The sequence below is a fragment of the Xenopus tropicalis genome, chromosome 3 (assembly GCF_000004195.4).
Source record: "Xenopus tropicalis strain Nigerian chromosome 3, UCB_Xtro_10.0, whole genome shotgun sequence".
Lineage (NCBI taxonomy): Eukaryota > Metazoa > Chordata > Amphibia > Anura > Pipidae > Xenopus > Xenopus tropicalis.
The window spans coordinates 64,209,915-64,234,943 of NC_030679.2; the positions used below are offsets into that span (position 1 = coordinate 64,209,915).

The following is a 25,029-nucleotide window of genomic DNA, read 5'->3' on the forward strand; positions in this document are numbered from 1 at the left end:
AAGGATAAGCACCAAAATCACTAATAATATGTAAGACAGCAGCTTCAATATGAAACTACAAGTACTTTCAGTTCTTTATGCTATCAAAAAACACACGTGAGTTTATTGGCTCCTAAGGAAAATACTCCAACATTGTATTTGTGTTTTGTGCCTGTGGTAGGGAGATTAGACAAAGCTCAAGTGGGGCAGTGATATAAATGATAAAAAAAACATACAGTTATATAGAAGGGAACCCTGCACAAACAATACCAAATTGCATATGTAGTAAAGACACTCAATTTCCGTTGTCATAGATGGAGCTTACTCTCACTCTCCAACCACAGTAAACTTATGCTAAATGAACCTATGCTGTGGGCATTGGCCTATGGATGCTCTCTGCCCCAGGTAAACCCCCCCCAAAAGAATCTACTGATTTTTTCCTGCCAATGGCATTTGTGATGTACATTTCTTTTGGTTCAGTATAGCAATTACTGAAATGTGTGAAAAAATTCTGCGGGTTTATGATTCCTGCAAACTATATTATTCAGTAAATAATGACCTTTAATTTACTCTTATGCAATCTGCAATTTCAGTGGTAAAATAAAAGTAGTATAAACTGGCTTATTCACAAATGAGTTTAAAATCAATGTCTAGGAAATTATGAAATGTTATAAAGCACTTTCCTTTATTGTAAGCCTTCACATGCACACTCTCGGTACCGCATGATTATTTATAATAAAAACACGTTACCCTTTACAATATGTAATAATTCTATGAATTTGTAGAAATAAAATAGGTGTAGTTTAAAATGATTTATGTTTCTGTTGAATGCATTTCTAGTAAATGCAGTTGATCTGAATACAATCAAACCGTTTGTGCAGCTATTACAGGAATGGATTCTGTTATCCAGAAACCTATTATGCAGAAAGCTCTAAAATAAGGCATTGCCATTTAAACAAGCACTTATTAAGTTTTTATGGATTTGTTTTTCTCCATAATCATTAGACAGTGCCTGGTACTTGATTTCTAAGCCAGCATATTTCACATTGGTGATAAAACCATTGTGGGTATTTAAATGTCTCTTAGCAGTCTGTTAGGAATAGCTGATTTATACAGAGCTGGTTGCTGAATAACCACTGAAAATTTAGAATCCTGTTTAGAAACAGGATTTAACAAGCACAGAAAAACACAAACCCCAGTATATGGAATAGTCAATAAACAGGTTCAAGTTCAAGAAGGGTCTTGGCAAGTGGCAATGAAAAACATAGTCATTAAATGAGAACTATACCCCCAGGCCTGAAAACCCCCCTTAACTATCACTGCCTAGACCCCTCACCTCTCCCTTATCGCATAGTTTTTAAGTTTACACTCTGTCCCTATTGCTAACCCCATGGCTAAAAATGCAGAGAAGCCACGAACCTGGCCAACATCTTACCAATGGAAGACTCTTCGGGTCCCTCTGCCAATATTAATGCATGCGCAAGCAGGGTCCATGACGGCGGAGAGACCCAAAGAGTCTTCAGTTGGTAAGATGTCGGCCAGGTTCGTGGCTTCTCTGCATTTTTAGCCATGGGGTTAGCGATAGGGACAGAGTGTAAACTTAAAAACTATGCGATAAGGGAGAGGTGAGGGAGATATAGGCAATGATAGTTAAGGGTGCTTTTTGCGCCCGGGGGTATAGTTCTCCTTTAAAACAGGCCAAATGTTAGGGCAGGCAGAAAAAAACGTGCATTGTGAAAAATCAGGCCAAGGGCCAAATATATCAGCCAGTCCCAGGCTACACTGCCGCCTGTGGCTCAACCTGTAAAAACAGAGGCTAGTATATACCAGGTCCTTGGTTCTAAACTGACATAGCCTTATACACTTATGCCAAATTACATGAAATTGTTTCAGTCATTTTGCATTATAGATCCCAAAGCTATAATTCTTATTTACAAAACTCTTTTATTGATTGCATTCAAAGGTTGTATAGATTCTAATTTCACTGTGTAAAAAATAAATGAACAGACTTGAATTAATAGACCCCCCCCCACCCATAAGAACAAAGGTGAATATAGGTTTATTTAAATAGTGTAGGATGTGGATGATGTTTATTATGTATCTTCTCAAACAAATTAAAGGGTTTTTTTAAGAACAGGTGGAAACTAAAGCCATAAAAGCTGATGCTGATTCAGATTAAATATTTGATAAGAGTCCCAAAACATTTCTTATCATGTGTTTTATCGGAGGTGGACATGTTTTCATTAGACTTCCATAAACGTTGGCTCTTATCAGGCATTGGTAAAGCAACTGAGTATGATTGATTTCTAAAAACAATAAATAAAGGTAGTCTACAATGATTTTTCAAGTTTCAGACAAATGTAAGAATCAGATGCTCAAGTCACAGCACACTTCGATAATCTCAGAAGAGAGAGTTCTGCCTGTTTTTGTGAAAAGGCAATGCTTTGCTCTTTGCTCAGTGATATGGTTAGTGGTGTAATAGAAATCCAGCTATAATTTAATGCCTTTTATAAAGAAAGGTTTATGTTGTAAAATATAGAAATATATCTAGTTAAAAAAAAGAAATTATTATGCTGAGAATAATAGAAGTTCCAAATTATGGGAAGGCTGTCTCCCATAGGTTCCATTTTAATCAAATAATTTATACAGGTATGGGACCTGTTATCCAGAATGCCCGGGACCTGGGGTTTTACGGATAAGGCAACTTTCCATAACGTAAGCCTGCTAAACCCAATAGGAATGTTTTGCTTCCAATAAGGATTAATTATATCTTAGTTGGGATCAAGTTCAAGGTACTGTTTTATTATTACAGAGAAAAAGGAAATTGTTTTTAAAAATTAGAATTATTTGCTTATAATGGAGTCTACGGGATATGGCCTTTCCGTAATTCTGAACTTTCTGGATAACGGGTTTCCAGATAAGGGATCCCATACCTGTACTTTTAAAAATAATTTCCATTTTCTCTGCAATAACAAAACAGTGCCTTGTAGCTGACTTGTTTTAGCTGACTTAAGGTTTGGTGATCCAAATTATGAATTGATTTCTTATACTGTATATTGTAAATGCCTTTCTCCTATAACATATAACTGACTAGGCTACTTTTAATCAAAACAAATGTAGCCCACTTTTTAGACAGTGCTGCTACTGCTGATGCTTTTAGTGCTAACAGGAGCCCTGAGCCCCCGCTTACTATGGGGGAACAGGTATACTGTTGTTACTTGGTGTGCCTCCACCCAGGGTAGGGACAGGTTGAACTGTAACTCCCCTCCCTGGGAACTTAATACTGTACTGTACTTCTTGGTCAGGGACTCCCTGCAACTCCCGTTACCTTGCCCCTCCCTAGGGGTTGCTGCTTACCAGGCAGTTGAGGATCCTCTCTTTCAGGAAGAGACCAGGACACTGGTATAATGTTGAATCAGAAGACCTTATTTATTGCAGACAGACAGATTATTCCAGGAGCACACTTATCAGTCAGGGCACACCCTTCTCCTTGGAGAACCTCTCTCCCTGGGGCTACCCACGGTACTCCCGCCAGGTGATCCTCCTTTGGGGTTCCCTCCGGTACTCACGCCAGAAGACCCTCTCTAGGGCTCTCTCCGGTACTCCTGCCAAGCGGACACCCACTGGATTAGGAATCTCCTAAACTGACCACTATACCCCCTGACTCCAGCGATGTAGTGCTGGGTGATCTTAATCCCACTTGCTCCTGTAGGGGTGATGTCTGCCCTTACTAAATAAACTACCTATCACTCCTAGAGTGATCTACACACTGACCCGTTGTACACCTCTTAACAGAGGGAGGTCCCGGGCTGGAAAACCTAACAGCACATGGCTGCATTCCCTTTTATATCTTAACACACCACCCAGTGACTGCTGCCCAAACTACAGGAAAACTCCCATTTAACTAATTTCATCCCAGACCACCTTAGATGTCCCAATACCACCCTCTGGGGCCTATTATAGGGTACCCATCCTAAGAGGCCCAACTTTGGGGATCCAAATATGACAAATATGAGTTATGACAAACAACAAATATGAGTTACAGAATGCAGCAAAGGACTTCAATTTACTAAGTATATTAAAATAAAACACAAATTAAAAATTGTTACATTTATCCAGTAGCCTTAAAAATAATGGGAGTGGTTTTCCTTTAGCAAAAATAATACTTAAAAATGAGAAGTAATTTTGTGTAAATGTAAGTATGCCCTGCAGTGTGTAGTTCACCTGCCGCACCTGTCACACAGAAGTACTTTTTGTTTATTTCTGTCACCACTGAGTAAGTTAAAACTGAATGCAAGACAGTGCTCAGAGGTATGTATACATCAGACTCATTTTTTTTTCTTGTTGCTGATTAGACATTGATGAATGCACTGAAGGTTTTGTTCAATGTGACAGCCGCGCTAACTGCATTAACCTACCCGGCTGGTACCACTGTGAATGCAGAGACGGCTACCATGACAATGGAATGTTTTCCTTAAGCGGAGAGTCATGTGAAGGTCAGTACAACATATTTTTATAGTAAGAATTCTGGAAATAGAAACTTGAGGGTTGTTTTACTATGGCTTCTTCATTTATGTAATAAATAAAAACCTACCTAATAAAATTAAGTCAAAAAGAAGGATTTAGGCACATTTGAAGTAGTTTCCAAACTGTAAGAAAGGCACCAGTCTGGAGACTGCTTAGGAAAAGATTAAGAGATAATGCTTATTTACTGCCTTGGATATGCCTGGAACAATAAGCACATACTTTTTTATATTTTTCTGTTAATCCAGTCCAAGGTGCACATTGCAGCCATTTCCCTGGGCAGAAGTGCTGCCAAAATAAACTCTAAGGCAGTGATCCCCAACCAGTGGCTTGTGAGCAACATGTTGCTCACCAGTCCCTTGGATGTTGCTCCCAGTGGCCACAAAGAAGGTGCTTATTTTTGAATTCCTGGCTTTTGGGCAAGTTTTAGTTGCATAAAAACCAGGTGTACTGCCAAACATAGCCTCATGTAGGCTGCCAGTCCATGTAGGGGCTACCAAATAGCCAATCAGAGCCCCTATTTGTAACCTCTGGAACAGTTTTCATGCTTGTGTTGCTCTCCAACGCTTTTTAGAGTTGAATGTTGCTCACAGGTAAAAAAAGGTTGGGGATTTCTGCTCTAAGGTGTAGGCTCTCGCACTCCTTGCATTTCTGCCTAAGTTATAAGTACTGTTATAAGTACTGTAGATTATCCTTTAAATGTCTATGGGACATCTATCTACATTATTGTCCCAAAAGTATCCTGTCACATGACATAGATGGAATCTAATATTTATAAAGGCTGTGGTGGGATTCAGGGCCGGTACTAGGGGTAGGCAGAAGAGGCAGCTGCCTAGGGCGCAAAAACTGGGGGCTCCAGGCAGGACCCTCTCCTGCCTACCCCTAGCTCCTTTTTCATTGCCCCTGCCGCTTGTCAATACGCAGTGGGGGCAATGAACTATCATGTAGCTGCTGAACCCCCCCCCCCCCCGTAACGGCGCATGTGCGCTGAAACACAAGGGGGGAGGAAGGTGCAGGGGCGAGGTGGCCGACTGGTTTGCCTAGGGTGCTCAGTCAGCTTGGCCCGCCCCTGGTGGGATTTTTTACTTCCTAACATCTCCAGATGGTCTGATTGAAAGGAATAACCAATCTCTGAAACAACTTTTATTTCCTTCCTTCGGCTGATATTTTGCAGAATAACAGTCCATGGATTATCCTCTTTTTCTTTTATTTCCTTCCTTTGGCTGATTTTTTGCAGAATAACAGTCCATGGATTATCCTCTTTTTCTTTTATTTCCATCCTTCAGCTGATTTTTTGCAGAATAACAGTCCATGGATTTTCCTCTTTTTCTTTTGTGTGTATGATCTCAACCTGGTTGCTTTCTCTCACATTCCTGATGACTTACATTCTTGCAAAATATATTTGGTTCTAGACCTCAGTGTTATTTAGTCCCATGTGTAAAAAGTCCTATCTAAGTTTGCTGTAGGCAGAAAGGCTGTTACTGACAATGACATAGGTGACCTGCTGCTGTTTTTCAAATTTGTGATCATTTTCCACTCACTTCATCAACTCTAAGTGGGAGCTCTTTTACTGTAACCTCTGTAATGGCTAGGGTGGTGTACCCCTCTTCACTCAGATGTATCTCCTAGATGGGGGTGGATCCCTACAGGTGCTGCCACAGAAAGCCCATGGCTTCAAATGTTTGCTGATCAGTACCTGTGAGGTGTTCCATCTCTGTTGAAAGGATCAAATCCTGTTATACAGCTGTTGCACATCCAGCAAAAAAGCCTTGGCAGTAAAGGATGTTATATGGAGGATCAACCTTACATTAATATCCTTAGTTTCAGGATTAGATTTTGGACAGGCACTTGTCCTCATACTTCTAGTAATATAGTGTTTGCAGAGTGTGGAATGGGGGAACAACAGGTTTGGTTTTACTCAATTAATGTAAAATGTTAAACAATTCTAACTGACTAATGTAACTAAGTTATTTTGAAAGTCTCTTTGCACTTAAAATATATTTAAAGTATAGTTATAATACCTGGCAATCTAATAAATGTGTTCTGTATTTCTATTTTTTTGGTTTATGGTACAGGTATCGGACCCCTTATCAGGAAACCCATTATTCAGAAAGTTCTGAATTACAGAAAGGCTATCTGCCATAGACTCCATATTAATCAAATAATTCACATTTTTAAAAATGGTTTCCTTTTTCTCTGTAATAATAAAACAGTACCTATTACTTTATCCCAACTAAGATTTAATTAATCCTTATTGGAGCTAAAACAATCCTATTAGGTTTAATTACTGTTTAAATAATTTTATTAGCAGACTTAAGGTAGGAGATCCGAATTACAGAAAGACCCCTTATCCGGAAAACCCCAGGTCCCAAGCATTCTGGATATGGGTCCCATACCTGTATATGATATTATGTGCAATATGTAGTGCTTTTCTGTAGAACAGCATTCATGAAGCTGGGTTTCTGGTAAATAATCTAAGAGTGTTGTATGATGTTTTTCACAGACATTGATGAATGTGCTACGGGAAGGCACAGCTGCAGTAATGACACTGTGTGCTTCAATTTGGATGGTGGATTTGATTGTCGCTGTCCACATGGAAAAAACTGTTCTGGTGACTGCACACATGAAGGAAAGATTAAGCACAATGGGCAGATTTGGGTGTTAGAAAATGATCGCTGCTCTGTTTGCTCCTGTCAGGTAAATAATTTATGGATAATGGGCAATTGATTGTGAACCTTTGATTTATTTCCTTTGATTTGAAATTGAATTACCGAAAATGTAGTGTAAGGTTTTGTTTTCAAAACATCATATCATTGTAAAAGCAGAATTCCAGCTCTTATTGTGTAAAACAGCACAATTGATTGCTCTACACTTGCAGCTGGGGAGGGGGAGGCATTGGGTCTGCCACCTTGGAAGGCAAAATGGTGAGAAGCCCTACTTGCTAATTATTTCAACCATTTTTCTACATAAAAATTGTACAATTGAAGTTACATTTTCCAAAAAAGCCTTCAACCTTATTTATATTTCAATTTGTTTTTATAAATCTATGCCTATATTCAGATTTAGCAATTGGTCATGGGAAAGATCATAATTGTAATGTGTATGGTCACTGCTTGTTTTGGCTTCCATATGCCGGGCCAAATCAGGCTTATCTGATTTTTGGCTCCAGGTCCAACAATTAAGTGAGGCATTGGAGCCTACTGAGGCTTGTCAGACAAGGCCATATCAATGTGCACCTCCTTGTCTGATAAATAGGCCCAGTGTCGGACTGGCCCACAGGGCCACAGGACCAGGAAAATTTCCGTTGAGCCCAGGTGTCAGTGAGCCCTCCTGCTTTTAGCAATTTGGCCTAATTCATGGTCATTACTTATTTTTCTATGGGAACAAAGCAACTGAATGTATAGAAGAATAGATTATATTATGCAAAGATAAAAAACTAGGAAAATATAGAGACTGAGTAAGAAGTGGGTGAAAAGTAGTTTGGAGAGTGGGCCCATGGTCTAAGGTTTTCTGGTGGGCCCCTGGCATCCCAGTCCGACACTGGATAGGCCTGTCTGGAGGAACCAAGCAGGCAGATTTTTTTCAGCCTGTGTATGGCCATCTTTAAACAGAGCAGTGATTCAAGCACTCTTTATTCTTTTATGATGAAAGATCAAATTCAAGGGGCCTCGGTTTAGCTATAGTTGTAACCCCCTCTTCAGATATTATACCATTAATAATTTTCCTGCACTGAGATTCATGTCTTCCCCACACTCCTCATGGTTCCTTATGACATATTACATTGGCGCTTATATTTCATAATTATTTATATTTTTTATTTATTGCAGTGTTCCTTTCTATTGAATTGCACTATTGCAGTTCAGCACCTATTTTAGTTAATTAGACTGTCAGGTCAGATGATATTTAATCAATACTTTATATGCTTGTTCTTAATAGATGTACAGTCACTGCTTGAGCAGAACTTTACTTTTATAAAATGATAAGAAATTTTGGTTCCATTTGCATCAAGTATCAACAAATAAGTTTTGTAACTATAGCTAAAATAATGTATTATTATTTTAATTATATTATAATGAAGTCATTAAACCTCTAGTTTTCTCTTTAGCAAATGTATAGTTCATAGTTTTGTGGTAGTAAGTAAGGAAGTTGCTGTATCCATAAATGTGCACACAATTAAATTGGTTCAGTTTGATCTAAAGCCACACTTCCTTGCAGTGTTTTCTATATATATCCTTCTATTTCTAATAAAGAATATTTTATTGCAGGTTGGGTTAGTAATGTGTCGCCGTATGGTTTGTGATTGTGAGAATCCAACTGTTGACCTTTTTTGCTGCCCTGAATGTGACCCAAGGCTAAGTAGCCAATGTTTGCACCAAAGTGGAGAGTTGACATATAAAAGTGGAGACACATGGGTACAAAATTGCCAGCAGTGCAGATGCTTAGTAAGTATCATAGAAAACCAGCTCATCCCAAAATATTTCTTTCAATTGCTTGCAGATAACTGGTTGACTATTAAATGTGTTGTTACATTACATTTATGTCTCTGCTTTTAGCAAGGTGAAGTTGATTGCTGGCCCCTGCCATGCCCAGAAATTGACTGTGAATTTAGCGTGGTTCCAGAAAGTGAATGCTGCCCACGTTGCATCAGTGACCCATGCCAAGCAGATATTATACGCAATGATATCACAAAGACTTGTGTAGATGAAACAAATGTGGTTCGGTTTACAGGCTCCTCTTGGATAAAACATGGCACGGAGTGCACCCTCTGTCAGTGCAAGGTAAATACTTTATAAGCTATCATTGTTGTTTTGCAATGCATTTTCTGTCATAAAATACTATCAATATACTATTGCTATCCTCCCTTGTTTGTAGTATTTGTTATGCAAATATTTTATTAGTTCCCCATGAGTGTACCATAGATAATAGTAAAGATTATACCCAAGAGATTCACTTACTAGTAGATATTCAGCACATCAGCAAATCTCAAGACCAAATCACTGTCAACAAACTACTTGTGTTTGCTAGTTTTAATTTACATTTTCAATTAATAGAATAAATAGGTTTTGTTTAAGTAAAGTGGTATGCTTTGTCTCATAAATCAATATATGTCAAGGTTGTGGATATGAAACCCTGAAGAGATGAAGAATAGCCTCTCCTCCATCTTTCACTAGAGAAGCAGTAAATGGAATGATTAGAGGACTGGGCTCAGTAGGGGAGTGGTAGGACTGCGTATTACAGGCAGTTTACTCTCCCATAGAAATCACTGGTCAGAATCAAGAGCAGGTCAGAAAGCAAGCAAGGTCATGGCAGGCAGAAGAAATCGGAAATCAGTAGTCAGAACAAGGATCAAAAATTTGGGAAGTTGAAAATCACAGGCAGGGGTCAGCAACAGAAGTGTCAGTCCAGAAATAATTCCTAACTCAATTGGTGCAGATCACTTTACAAGGAATGCAGGCCTCAGTGGCAGAATGTGTGTTTGTATGCTCACATGTCAAAAAGTGCATGCAGAGCATGTAAAAACCCACCACCCCCTAGACTTTCCCCCACGGTTCTCTCTAAGCTTGTGAAGGAGCTGGCTTGTTGGGATGTGAAATGTAAAATTCTTTTTCCAACTGAGAAGCACAGACATTGGAAACTGGTTCCCAAGAATTCTCTTCAGGAGTGTAGTCTTTTCACTGAGCCAAGTACTGGTGTAAACCTTGAAGAATCTTTGAATCCAAAGTTCCTTGAACCACTACTGGTTACGGTGGCTGGGAATTCAACCACAGGTCTTATAGAAAAGCTATACCCCCAAACAATGTAGGTCTCTATAAAAAGATATTGCATAAACAAGCTCATATGTAAAACGCTGCTTCATCTAAATAAACCATTTTCATAAAAATATACTTTTTTAGAAGTATGTGCCATTGGGTAATCCTAAATAGAAAATTGCCATTTTAAGAATTAAGGGCCACCTCCTGGGATCATTGGATTCCCAGTGCACACAAACAAGCCAAGGCACACATACATGCCAGGCCACATCAGCGAATTAATGGGCAGAGTTCTGTCTCTTGTTTCCACACTACTTCCTGTTACAGTTAGAGCTGCATTATTTCTGCTCATGCGATCTCTTAAGTGAGCACACAGCCCATCACTAAATGGGTCAAGGGAAAGGATGTAAAAGGGCAATATTTACTGATATATATATTGATTCCAGTTTGGCGAGATTCTTTAATGGGTCACTTAATGTAATATAAACTATCTGTTGGTTAAGTTATCATTCTGGGGGTATAGTTTTACTTTAATAAAGAAGAATTAAATACAGGATGAATTTATAATGTTGTCGAAAGTTTGAGCCTAAATGCCACATGATTCAATTAAAAACTTCCCAGCAACTTCTGAGTTAACGTCTTGGTCAGAAAAGAAAGACTTAAATGATGAGTGTATGACCAAACCAAATTCCTAACTTTGAAACCAGGACAAAATAGTCTCTTTGAGGGATGAATAAAATCTTACATCTGAAGAAATATTTTCCAAGGTCTCTCAAGGATAAAAACAGGTTGAAGAAGACTATGGGGCAGACTTACTAATCCACGAATTCGAATCCCGAATGGGAAAAATTCGGATTGAAAACGAAAATTTCTGAAGATCGCAAATATCCCGAAAATGCTTACGAAAAAATCGTATTAGTCACGATAATATCGTATTGGCGATCCAAAAGTCACGAAATTTTCATACCGAACCATTGTAAACAGCAGTAAAACCTTTCCGATTTTTTCGTGCAAGCATACGAAAAAGTCGTGCGGCGTACGAAAAAGTCATGCGGTGTACGAAAAAGTCGTGCGGACGCCCGAAAAATTCGGCGAAAATACGCTCGGAGCGTTCTCATGAACGCTCCGAGCGTTCGTGCTTTTGTAAATGTGCCCCTACGGGTAACAGGAATGTACATCATTCTTGCAATCCTCAGATATACCAGGCCAAAAAAGTAATACAGGTATAGGAACCGTTATCCAGAATGCTCGGGACCAAGGGTATTCCGGATAAGGGGTCTTTCTGTAATTTGGATCTTCATACCTTAAGTTTACTGAAAAACCAATAAAACATTGATTAAATCCAATAGGATTGTTTTGCATGCAATAAGGGGTAATTATATCTTAGTTGGGACCAAATATAATGTACAGTTTTATTTTTACAGAGAAAAAAGAAATCAATTTTAAAAATCTAAATTACTTGATTAAAATGGAGTCTATGGGGGTTTCCGGATAAGGGGTCCGATACCTGTATATGATAAGTTCTTAGGTTTCCGTTTCCTCGGTGGCCTGCTAAAAGATGGGAAAGGGAAAATTTTATATCAGTAGGTTCTTGATTCATAAAATAACCTTTCTGAAAAGAAAGTTCTCCTTCCTTGTCTTTTAAATGATTTTAGATCTCTAAAAGATTGCTTTGAAGAAGTTTAAAATTCTTAGGTTTGAGGATGGTCTCTAAAGAAACAAAAATGCCCATCTTTCTTGCTGAGGTTTAAATCTAGCTGAACATAAATATTCAAGGATTTTATAGTCAGAAAAAACACAACAGGATGCTGACCACCTTAGTAATTTGCAATCACCAACATCATCATTTTGCTCTAAAAGTTTTTTTTTAGAGAAGAAGTCAGACAAATGTAATTGAGTCTTTGATCCATTTCTCTGAGAGAAAAACTATCCCAATAACAACTACTGCCATAATGAAGGGAAGGGATGGGTTCAGAAAAAGCAGGTTCTGCTTTTGACAAGCACTGAAATGTTTTGGTTGAACTAGTAAGGTCTATGGTAGACAAAATTATATTAGAAAAGTTCTTTATAAAATTGCATTAAAAATTAGCGAAGCCAATAAATCTTTGAATTTTTCTAGGACATACCACAGAAGCACCCAACCTCTACACTTTATGGGGCTGATTTACTTACCCACAAATGGGTCGAAATGAGTCCGATTGCGTTTTTTTCGTAATGATCGGTATTTTGCGATTTTTTCGTATGTTTTGCGATTTTTTCGGATTCTTTACGAATTTTTCGTTACCAATACGATTTTTGCGTAAAAACGCGAGTTTTTCGTATCCATTACGAAAGTTGCGTAAAAAGTTGCGCTTTTTTCGTAGCGTTAAAACTTACGCGAAAAGTTGCGCATTTTTCGTAGCGTTAAAACTTAAAAGGTGCAAAGTTTCGCGTAAGTTTTAACGCTACGAAAAAAGCGCAACTTTTTGCGCAGGTTTTAACGCTACGAAAAATCGCCAGATTTTACGCAACTTTCGTAATGGATACGAAAAACTCGCGTTTTTACGCAAAAATCGTATTGGTAACGAAAAATTCGGAAAGAATCCGAAAAAATCGCAAAGCATACCAAAAAGTCGCAAAATGTTCGTTTTCAAGTCGGAACTTTTCCAATTCGGGTCGGATTCGTGGGTTAGTAAATCAGCCCCTATGTGTGTGCACTTCTCCCCACCAGGAACATGTACGTGTCTAAAAAAAGTTGCGTTTGCAAATTTTTCGTCGTTTTGTGATTTTTTTGAGTTTCTCATAATTTTCAGCAAAGCGAAATGGGACAGATTGGCTTATCACTAACCAGGAGATATTTCCTGACTGTGCACTGGCTTCAAATAAAAAGCACATTAGCTTTATAATATTAGATGGGCAGTTTATTCTTTTGTCAGCCTAATAAATAGGTCTTGCTTTGGAAATGTGTATTGCCTGAATGAATTTCATTGTTGTACAGTCCAGTGAACATTTATTAATGGTTGCGTTTTAGACAATTCAAAGTTTTTAATAGTGAAACGTCAATCCAGTAATAAAAATGTATAACTATAACATGCCACCCACATATTTACCTATATTGGTGTGTGTGACCTCTATACTATGTAATATATATATATGTATATCTCCAACATGCACATTTCAGCTAAGACAGGAATAAAAATAGCTGTCCAACTAGGTCATTTTTTTATTTATGGGAAATTCTGCTTTCCAGATAACAGCGAGATTAATGAGGGTGCTACTGGTACAGCTGACTAAAATGGATTTCTAAGCTGGAACAAGGATGGCAGTGTCTTTGGAACTAAATAAATAGTCCTAATAACAGGTTTACTTGACCTATAGAACTTCTAAAATATGAGTTTAATGTTAAAGATTGTTTTTAGTAAATCTGAGTGTCATACAAGGTCCAGTGCAGTGCAGGTCTTAGTAATGTAGGCTTTTTGGCTTCTCCAATTTATTATGCGTGTGCTATATATCAAACAACCGCTAACATTCTAGGTAATGATCTAAATATAAAATTGCCATTTATGTTTTTGAACTTGGTTGCAAGTGGCATTTGGGTCAGAATTTGATAAACCAATTTATCGTGAATCCACATATGCAGCCATTTGTCAGTAAGAAAGGACAGGAGAGCAAAATATCAATGGGCCAGTTTTTTTTAATATAGACATAGGAAAAGTACAGCCTTGTACTTTTCCTCTGACCTACAGACTGTTTGAATTAAGGTTTTTCTAAATTTTATAAGCAAAGATAAATCATCAAAGAATTGATAGACATGTAAGGAAAAGGCATAGGTAATAACACAATGTGTAATTATATATGTGTACAGAAAGCAATATGGAGGTACAGAATATGCCTGAAACATTGTAACAGATTTATAGTACTAAGCACTGCACCAGTGAATTCTATTTTTCTGCCATTTAATAGAGTGGAACAATCATTTTCCTTGCTTATTGCCTGAAAAGTGTGCAATTTCCTGTTATTTACTTTCAAGCCAGCTCCATAAGACCTTACAAGATAAATCTATCTATGTTATGCATTATTTCTTGCAGTGGAATTTGCAGTTCTGACATGCCATACCAGTTGTGTTTAGTGTTTCTTTTGAAAAAAATGTAATGGAAATGTAAATAATTGGCCTTGGAATTATGTATGACTTTATGTATTTAGACCCACTACTAAAATCCATGTTGGGAATGCATTTTAAAATTCTAGCAGTGTATCCACTGAAACAAGGCAATTATGGCTTTCTCCACAGAAGGGCAGCATTTTTTGTTCTATGTTAGAAAAGCACCAATAAATGCCTCCACTATAAGAAATAATACTAAAAAAAATACAACAGCAACAACTGCAAATCTGTGGCAAGTGTAGTAATTAGTGTAGCATAGTTACTAAACTGCAGGATCAAGTGCTTCATAAGTTTACTATGTTGGTTTTTTCCATTTATTCCTGTAAATTCCACTGTAATGCTGGCCTGAGTACTGTTATAATATAGCAGAACTTTTACATCCTGAATTGACACCAAAGGGAAACCTTGGAGGTTATTTTAAATGCAGTATATTTCCAAAAATATCATTTATTTTGATGCCAGATTTTGTCAGACATGCTCCCTGCACTTCCTGCAGCTGCTCTCATGAATAGTGTGTGAGTGCACCTATTAAATCAGTATGTTGCTGTAATTCCTGAGTTTTTATACGGTTAGTTCATTTGACTATACAGATTAAGGCCAAGCAAATTGCACACTAATGCTGTTATTCACCCAAAGTAAGCATATTAGCATCATCCCAATTCTGCAACTGTTTTGTGTGCGGACACAATGTGGGAAAGAACACTGTATTGTGGGGGGAAAAACACAGCAATTTGCACTTCACTACATCTATAAATGATCCTTCACATGTTTAAAATATACCTACAGTGTAATTAAACCAAATAAACTGTATCTAAAAAAAATAAAGGCCCTCATATTTAATACACCTAGCAAAATGAAACCGGTGTTTTACTTACTCACTACTTCACTCTGCTAACATCACTCTCACTTTAAAGGCCTGGTACCAACTTTAGCAATATCTACAGATAATGACTGGTTTCCAAGATAAATGCCACCAAGGCAAGTAGGCCAATGAGAGTTGGTGCCCTGCAACACCATCTCACAAGTCCATGGTTTATTCTCTCTTACAATGAGACCCAATTATGTCTGGGTACTCAAGATTACAAGCTCCCCTTATCTGTTTGGTTAATCTCTTTAATATCAGCAGCCACACAATATACTGTGCAATGATGTCCACATCTTCTATTTCTGCTAATTTTTCATTAATTATGCTCTACTATACATTGCCCTATTATTTTAGGCTGACCTCTGTTGTTTCACCACTAGTGTCTAGTAAAGGGAAATATTCCAGTTTAGCCTGTATCACACCTTTGCATGATGATGTTGAACATGTCCTTTAGATGACATAAGGCCAGAGGCTCATAACTTCTTCTGTATAAAGATAGAAAAGTGGCCACTTCACTTTGTACCATTTGTCAGTACAAATAGGCCTGAACCTCAACTGTTTCCTGTATCAACAATTCTATACACTTGGGTTTGACCATCATTTCAAATGTCATCATCAATGCCATTTTCTTTTCTGCCCATAATGCCAAAGTAACAATTAGTTGGTTACCCCTGGCAGGCTTCTCCCCTTGAGGGCAGTATAGTAGTTTCATTTAATGTGACTGCTCCAGTAGTGCACTGAATTATACTTGGCAGTGGCGGATGCATTTGATGTGTACAATATAGAACTAGCAATATAAGAAGATATCAAGAGATACACCAGGGGAGAATAGAGTTTGTCTAAATTAGCATCAGTTTACATGATTCTAAAAAATTACTAGTGTAGTATTTTGCTTCCACCACTGATTTCAGACAGTTGTAGGCCAGATGCATCACCTAATGATTTCTGTAAGACCAGACACCACAGTTACATCTTGGCCATTGAATGAAAAGATGAAGCAGCAGATGCTCCCATTATTCTTTTTACTTTCCAATCCATACTTCTCTTTCTGTAATAGTCCCAATGTTTCGATGGAGAAGTCTATTCAGTGCTGGATGAGAAAGGGTGGTGATTTCATCCCACAACTTGCATCAGCCTCTTATTCAGCTCTCTTACTGTCTATGGATTTCTTATGGTTTAGAGCAGGGATCCCCAACCTTTTATACCCATGAGCCACATTTAAATGGAAAAAGTGTTGGGGAGCAACACAAACATGAAAAAGGTTCCTGGAGTTGCTAAAAAGAGCTATAATTGGCAACTGAATAGCCCCTATATGGACTGGCAGCCTATAGAATGCTCTGTTTAGCATTATACTTGGTTTTTATGCAGCTGAAGGTTGCCTCCTTAACAGAAATTCAAAAATAGTCACCTGCTTTCAGGCCACTGGGAGTAACATCCAAGGGGTTGGGGAGCAACATGTTGCTCACGAACCACTGGTTGAGGATTACTGGTTTAGAGGATGGTCTTTGGAAGTAACCAGGATGGAAGCCATTTTTTTGCCATATTGTACCAAGGTTTACATATGTTTAGTATGACGTTTCTTTATAGTGCAACCTCTGCCATATCCAGATTTCTGCATCAGTTTAAACTGAGGGCATTTCTATTGAACTTGTTCTTTAATGTCCTTCCAGCACACATTCATCTTGTAAAGCACTGCAAGCAATTGATTATTCATTATATGGTCAACTCTCCATTAGACCTGATGCTTTCAAATGACAGAGTGAAAAATGAATATTTCAGTTAGGCCATATTCAATTTTTTATGTATTCTCTTACTCCGTACTCTTCAGAGGATCTCTTATCTGAACTGTTTCTTTCAATATTCACCAACACATTCCCCTGGGAGTAAGCAAAAAAGCACAAAACGCAAGAAACATTTATGCAGAGACAATATAAATAACACAATTATTACACAGAAAATTCTGTAATGGTTCCCCGGCATTTTTTCTTTAAAAAAAATATTATGTACTTTAAAGACACAGCATTGTTAAAAAGACACTGATTTAAAGACACTATGAGGCAGATCTATAAAAATTTGAATGTGTGTCATTTTCACAAATTTAGTACTAAAAATTATGATTTGGGGAAACAGAAAAAAAACGTGCATTATTAATTTGGCCTTATATATTGGTGTGTTTTTAACTTTGCCAATTATTTTTATTCAGAGATAGGTATTTCATTTTGCAGTCTTTTCAAATTGTGGAGCATGTATCTTACCGAAGGAAACACAAAGATAACATCCAGTAATACCTAAAATGGAAACTATTGTATTGTAAACTATTTACAGAAAATCCTGAATACACGTGTAGTTTGGTTAGGGGCCAGGTAACAAGGCACATCCAGTGAATCCCTTGGTATAGGTTCCTGTTACGGGAAACCCTCTGAGCCCTTTATTGTAAGAGCAAAGGATCACTTACCTTTGCCCATTCACACCAAAAAAAACAAAAGGGGTGGCATAAGGAAAGTGTTTTGAGAAAGAAAGATAAGATAATATAAGATCTCTGGTGTTGAAGATGAAGTGAGAAATACAAAATGTGGATTTATTTTATGTTTGCATTGAAACAGCAACATTTAAAGACAGATATTTTCCTTTTCTTTCCTATGCATTTATCAGTATTGTATAAATATAATTACATACTAAAATGACCTTACATACAAAAAGGTCAACAGCTTTGCAAAAAAAAACACAATATGATTTGTCAATGTTTGGTGTTCCAGGTTGGCTGAATTTAGATTAAGTGATGTTTTTTTTAAAGTATTGATCATTTTGCGTTTCATAAAAATGCTAAATATTATACATTTGCAGCTTTCTAGACTAATGGGCAGATTTATCAAAATGTGAGCTTAGAGCTTAATACATAAAAACCCACCCACCTTCTATTCATTCCTATGGGATTTTCAAAAGCATATTTATCAATGAGTGAAAGTTAGAGCTCACCATTTGATAAATACACTTCTAAAATTCTCATAGGAGTGAATAGAACGTAGGTGAGTTTTTATGTATTAAGCTCTGAATTTACATAATTTTGCAACTGTACATATAGGGGCAGATTTATCAAAATGTAAGATAAGAGCTGGTATAAGCTACGGACATGTATGAGGGCAAACTGCATGCTCAACCAACAGCTAAACAGGATCAACTGTATATTAGACAGGTTGTAGGCACATTTAGGAAAATATACATTTGTTTGGTGACTTTACTCAACAAGTGGATCGATTTGTATGGTTAGCTTAAAGCCCAGTCAGGAAAATGTTGTAAAATAAGAAAATAGAACAAGTGGGAATTTTTCTGTATTATCCTTGAATATAAATTGTGTATTATAATAATCATAAGCCAAAGAAACCGAAAGCTATAAGTACTACATATGAAAGGCCCAGAAGCAGTCCAATATGCAGAATATTTTGTAAAAATTGCAATATAATTGAATCACTGAGCTTCACTTTCTGGTTTACAGATTGCTTTTAAGCCCCACAATTTAGTGTATTTTTATTAAGTCAGGAATAAGGCCCCATTTGCTTTTTACATTAATTTACAGTCTCTTTACTACAAGTAGTAGTAATTTAGTATATAATATGGAAGAAGAAGTGTGGTTAGAGAAATTAGAGAAATAGAGGGTTTTTCCTGGTAGCCCAGTGAGCCAGTCTAACCATGGACTTAGGTTGAAATGGGGTCCAAAGATAAAAAAAATCTCTGAAACATGATTCCATAATGATTATAAATCTGTATGTTCTCTGCTTGCCTGCCACACCATGATTGGATTTGCTTTAAAGAGTTGATGGAGAATATTTTTAACCCCTTGTGCATTAGGATGTGGGTTCCTGGAAACACAATAACATCCCTGTACTACCAGTCCCTAGGGGTAGGGAAATAATCTATTTATATATAAAAAAACAAAATGTTTGCATATTTTCTAATGAAGAACAATGAAAATGGCTGAAATTGTAAATTTCTTTGGTAAATATTAATTAAGAGCAGATGGTGCTAGAATTTCCTTAGACACAATATAGATCTGCATTCAACATAAATATGTAAAATAAAATGTGCAGTTAAGTGGGAGAAAATTACAGTCATTTATATTTTATAGTAGTAATAGTTCCTCCATTCTCATCTTCTATGGGTAATCAATTGGAATGGATAGTGATAGAATCTCATGTATCTCTGTTCGTTATTGGTTTTCCAGCATCAAATAGACCAAAGCTAGAGTGCAAAGAGCTCATTCTCTATGTGCTTACTTAGTTAAATATAATCCCAACCCAGAACAAATATATGGCAACAAAAAGTTGTCAAATTTCTTTTATGAAACTTATAGAATCAGCAGAATGGACATTTTCTCACTTATTCTCCTCCATTTGAAGTTGCCTTCCTACCGGCATTAATGTGCAGATGGAGTTTAAGTAGAAGCAACAAAAAGTCTTGACTGCCATCACATGCCTCATGTTACCAGAAGAGGCTTTTTTGCTGGTTGGTTGCTGTGGGTCACAAGACTAGACTTGGACCATATAAACCCTATTTGTTGACCATAAGTGGAGTATATATATTTGTAGAAAAGGTCAATGGAGGATGCTTTCATCACAGTATTTCCACAGCAAAATATTGTAAATTTAAAAAAAGTTCAAAATAAACAATATTTAAGTTATGGTATTCATTGAACTTGGATTTCTCACTAGACCAATAGTGGACCTGGATTTTGGCATGAAAATGCATAAGCATACTTGGATGTTTCTGCCCCAATCCACTCCATGTGTCTAAACCCTGTGAGTGCAGGCACAGTAGAGACCGAGGTCAGAGGATCAGCTGATTCTTGGCCTGCGTTTTTTTATTTTATTAACTGTGCACCCAATTTCTCTTCAACTAGGACTGGGTAATTGCTCTTCAGACTGGGTAACTATATTACTCTAAAAAGCATGCATTGACATATTATATTGTTAGTTACAATACATGTGTTGAATTTGCAGAGATTCCAAATGGTAATTTCTATTTTTCTCTCCTCTGTCTAGAATGGCCATATGTGTTGTTCAGTGGATCCCCAGTGCCTTCAGGAGCTGTGAAAAGAACTCATGACTTTGGTCTCCAGAAGGAAGGAAAAAAATACAAATAAAGAATGTTATTCATCCTCAAAGACCTTACACCAAAAATGCACATAATTTTGAAAATAGTATTAAAACAATATTGCTTAATGTAACCATTTGCGAAATGAATTTATGGAGGCAAAAATCCAATGGCTACTGAACACCAAATAACTGCACTACATTTGTCAGCTTGGGGCCAAATAAATAGCAATTCTTACTGATCATTTTGTGTACTTTTATGAGTATTCAGATGGAACTCAAGCAGAAATTACGACAAACTATGTAACGCCCTGAAAAGTTCAGTAGGTCTCAAGGACAACAAGCAGATTTTTTTTTATTATAGTTTTCCAAATGGTTGAATTCCACCAAAACCCAGGAAAGCTGACTGTTTATTAATTTGTACTCCGAATGCCACATGCGCACACCCACGCTGGAAAATGACCTATATCGCTTTGAGAGATGCATTTGTTTGATCCTTACCCTTAAAATGAATCTGTTACATTTCTCACTGTTTATTACTTGCGCATTTTCTGGTTTGTCACTGATTTTTGGCTGAAATATTTTATTACATATTGTAGAAAGTGTATTTGAAAAAAAAATCCAATTGATATAAATGTGATAAAAGCACCTCTTATTATTTTGTAACCATAAGAAATCAACTATTATGTTATTCATGTATTGGCATGGTATAAAAGGTGTGCTCATTGGGGAAGTCCATCGTTTTATGGGTTTTTTTCTTGCACTTATTATTTCTGAACCTGTTTAGTACTGTTGTGTTCTTGTGAAGATTTAAATAAATGTTTCTCTTACAAATACTTCTGACATGTCATTTCTTAAAGAGATTTGTTATGCACTACAGAATGTAATGTTCTGTAATAATACCAGAAGGTCTCCGAGTTGTTCCTCATATATATTTCAGGAAGCATTGATACATTACAATTGAAACAGTGCAGAAAAATGATGTGAAAATTATTGTCAAAGGCTTACATTCATACAAAAATGCTATTATGTTCTCCAGTAATCTATCAGTTATTCTAACACAATATATTTACTATGGTTACTTTAGCACTCTGTCATATTATTCCCTTTAGACATAGCTAAAAACTGTATTATGTATATTGGTTAGAAATAAATACCTCAATCTTGTTAAACTTTGACAATTCCCTTTTTTAAGCATTTTAGCATAGAAGCAGAAATAGGGGAAAATTACATGATCAAAATACCAGAAGTAAGTTTCACTATAATCATACCAATACAACAAGATTGTAGCACTTTTTACCGTCTTTCCTAGATATTCATATTTGTTACTTGAAGTGATACTGACAGCTCTGGAAACATTGGATTCCAGACCAGTAGGGCAGAAATGTATTGAATATGGAATACATAAATGTGATATTTATAAAGCTCCATTGTTGGCCTTACATTTGAATTAATGAAAAAAAGAACAGAATTTACCTATATTAAAAATTTAATCATGGTACTTATGAAGGGGTTTAAATAATTTATTATTTTTTTTTACCATCAGAAAAATGCTAATAAATGTGATAAAATTCAAACTTCTGGGAATTCATTTGGATTTCCCAGTTTGAATTTTCGTAAATCTGTCGCACTGAAGTTATGGTGCAACTTTAGGGTCTTTTTTCATGGAAGAGAATTCTGTAGTAGGTAGCCGGGCCTCTATTTAGATGCACTTTGGCCAGGGAACACAGCTTTGAGATCAGAAACAGAACGGTGAGAAGAGAAGGTAAGCAGCTAAGTGTTTTAATTATTTATGTTCTATACTGTTAATGATTACTGTTGTGGTCTACAAGAATGGTGCCATTTTAGCTAGCCAAACCAGAGGAAGCAACTCTGGCTCTGAAATCAATCTTGTTGAAACAACACAATTTAAATGGAAACCAACCACTTATGTTGTATTCCACACTGTAGGATACACAATAAAAATACAGTTTCTTTTCTATCCATGCCTAGAGCACTGTATTTGGTGTGTGGCTCTTTGGGAACATTTGAGTTTGTCCATTATTAGGTTGTGTTGCCAGTGGTCATAGTGTGTGAGCAAACTTGCTATAGTGTATTGTGGCTTTTTTATTAGCAAATCAACAACCTGAATGCAGCCACTAACAAACTATATGTGAATTTAACTGGATAGTACACAACTTCTATGAATTATTTCTCTTATTAATTTAGCGAAATATGATTTGGGTCTGGACAGTAATGTTAACTTATTCTAGTAAACTGGGATACAAATTCTATCCATTAATTAGCTGTTAAAATGTGTGGCTCATTTACAAGAAAATGGCACATGAATTTTATTTACTGTTTTATCATTAACGTTCTTTTTTTTGGCTTCTCCAGTGAAGAAAGTTATTTATGCAAGTAAACGTATTGACATTCTTAGCAAGTTGCAGAAGGAAATTGAGCAGCTTAATGAAAACAAGTAGAGGTTAGATAGGGAGAGGGTAAGAGTGACAACAAATCTATTCCTGGCTCTGCTGGCAATTGGCTTACTTACAGAAGTTAATTATCCATAGCTTTATTGGCAATTGGCTTACTTACGTTATTCCGAGTTTTATTGGAAAATGGATTTCCGTTGTACACAATATGACAACTATGACAGTGTTTCCAATCTCTTTTTGCCTGACTCTGTGCATGCATAATAACATTACCCACAGTTGGGCTGGGTGTAATCTTCACTTCAAATAATATCTTCACTAAAACTTTGATAGAGGGATTTCCTATGAGCATTAAACCTGCAAAGCTGCAAGATGTGTATATGCTGGGAGACATGCTTTAAATAAATATATATATATATATGGCCACTTTGCAGCTTGGATTTATAAAGTATTTTGTTGTCATAATGGTCAGTGTGGGAGAAATCCTGTATACAGAGCCGGTACAACTACACAAAATAATACCATTATTTCTACAGTAAACAAAGCTTGAGATAATTTATATATGGGACACAGACATGCCAGTTTCTTCTAGCAAAGTGTTCTTTAATAGGTAAAGCTTTCTTCTATTTTGTCCTGGCACTTTGCTAAAATCTGCCATAGAACTAACTCATCAGAATTCTGCATGGGTTTGTTTCTATTGTCAAGTCAACAACTTGGAAAGTGCCCACTCCATGTAAAACAAATATGCAATAGCCAGTAAGATTGCTGTTCCCCAGGGTTATTAGCATTTTGACAATTTTTTTTTAAGGATCCATATTTTGATCGTTGATGCTTGTTACAGTGACGTATATCCCTGTTACTATTATTACTGAGATGATTGGGAAGCACTATTACTATATCGGCCACAGTTAGGTTAGAAAACTATAGTATTCAAATTAATTTTAAGACCCACAAATAACTAAGCTAAATGAATGTTCACATTGACAACTTAATTGCTGTCCTTGTATCTAAACCTTTTTGTACTGTTGGCAAAAGTGCAGTATACATAGGAATAAAAGGATGATCCTTAATAAACCATTCTGTTTTCCCCTAGTGAGTACCCCTATAACAGCCCAATCAGACTTACAGCTTTTAGAAGATATGTAAGTTTTAACACCAGATCATATCTTAAAGCAATAAAGATCTGTTTGATAATTATAAAAGTTCAAAATGACCAGTGTCATCTGAATTTCTAATCATAATCAGTTCTGAAAAAAAGCCTGTTAAAAGCTTGCACTTCTAAGGGCTGATTAATTACCCACAGTTAATCTCGGCTACTCATCTTCCTGAAATGCCTTTCAACTGGCAATAAAGTGAATTGCTGGTGAAAAAGCCATACATGACACTTGGTTTTCCAAAGTAACATGAAGTTTCCTGCAGGAGGAAACTTCAGGCGACTTCGGAAAACAAAGCGATGCTTTGCCCTAAAGCAGATCAGATATGTAGTTATATAAACTGTAATAGTAAATTTGTAATATATTTGTTAACATATAGGCAATGCCTTATCCTGTACAGTATGTTGGATGCACATTATACACACAAATATAGGATGCGTTGGCATATAAGTACAATTAAACTAATCTCTCACATCCAAAAGGGACCAATTTAATATTGGATAAGTCCTGGTTTGCTTAGGAAGCTTTAGAGAATTGGCATCTAACGTTCTTCTTTTTTAAACAAAGTTATCTAAAAAAGGTAATTTAAAAAGTTGTATAAAATAGATAGCAACTTTTGATTAGCATAAATAATGGAATTTAGAAACTTAATACTATGATAATAGTGAATTATTTATGTGACGCAAGTGAAGAATTCATTTTATATGAGTAATTAATTCATTTATTAAACAAAAAGATGTACAGTAGATTGAAGGCCATAAAAACTCCTAAAAATGTATGAAAATTACCAAATATTGGTGAATATCAGGAACAGGAAATATGGAGAGCAAAAAACTTTCATTATGATTAGCTACTGTGAATCCTAAAGGATTATTGCACACTGCTAGCTGAAGGGGAACTCTGGCTTCTGAACCAAAATTTGTTAAAGAGCCCCACACAACACAGAAACTCATAATATACCTCTCACTGTAATATGTTTCTTTAAAAAGTATGAATGAATACAAATTTCATATGCTGATATAAGCTGCAAAACAGTTCTTCTCTTTCTGCATCATCTGAAATCCTGGCAGCGGAGGAGGGACTAAAACATTGATGTTACAAATTGTGACAACCTC

The 25,029-nt window shown here is 36.6% G+C and overlaps 1 protein-coding gene across 1 annotated transcript in view; it reads left to right on the forward strand.

Moving 5' to 3' along the window:
- The window catches only part of nell2 (neural EGFL like 2), a 114,799-nt gene extending 93,617 nt beyond the window's left edge, over positions 1-21,182 (forward strand). Inside the window, 5 exon segments of the mRNA NM_001097285.1 lie at positions 4,335-4,475; positions 7,007-7,200; positions 8,769-8,945; positions 9,057-9,281; positions 20,296-21,182. Coding sequence (NP_001090754.1) covers positions 4,335-4,475; positions 7,007-7,200; positions 8,769-8,945; positions 9,057-9,281; positions 20,296-20,346 — 788 coding nt within the window. The 3' untranslated portion in view covers positions 20,347-21,182.
- Positions 21,183-25,029: the final 3,847 nt, after the last annotated feature.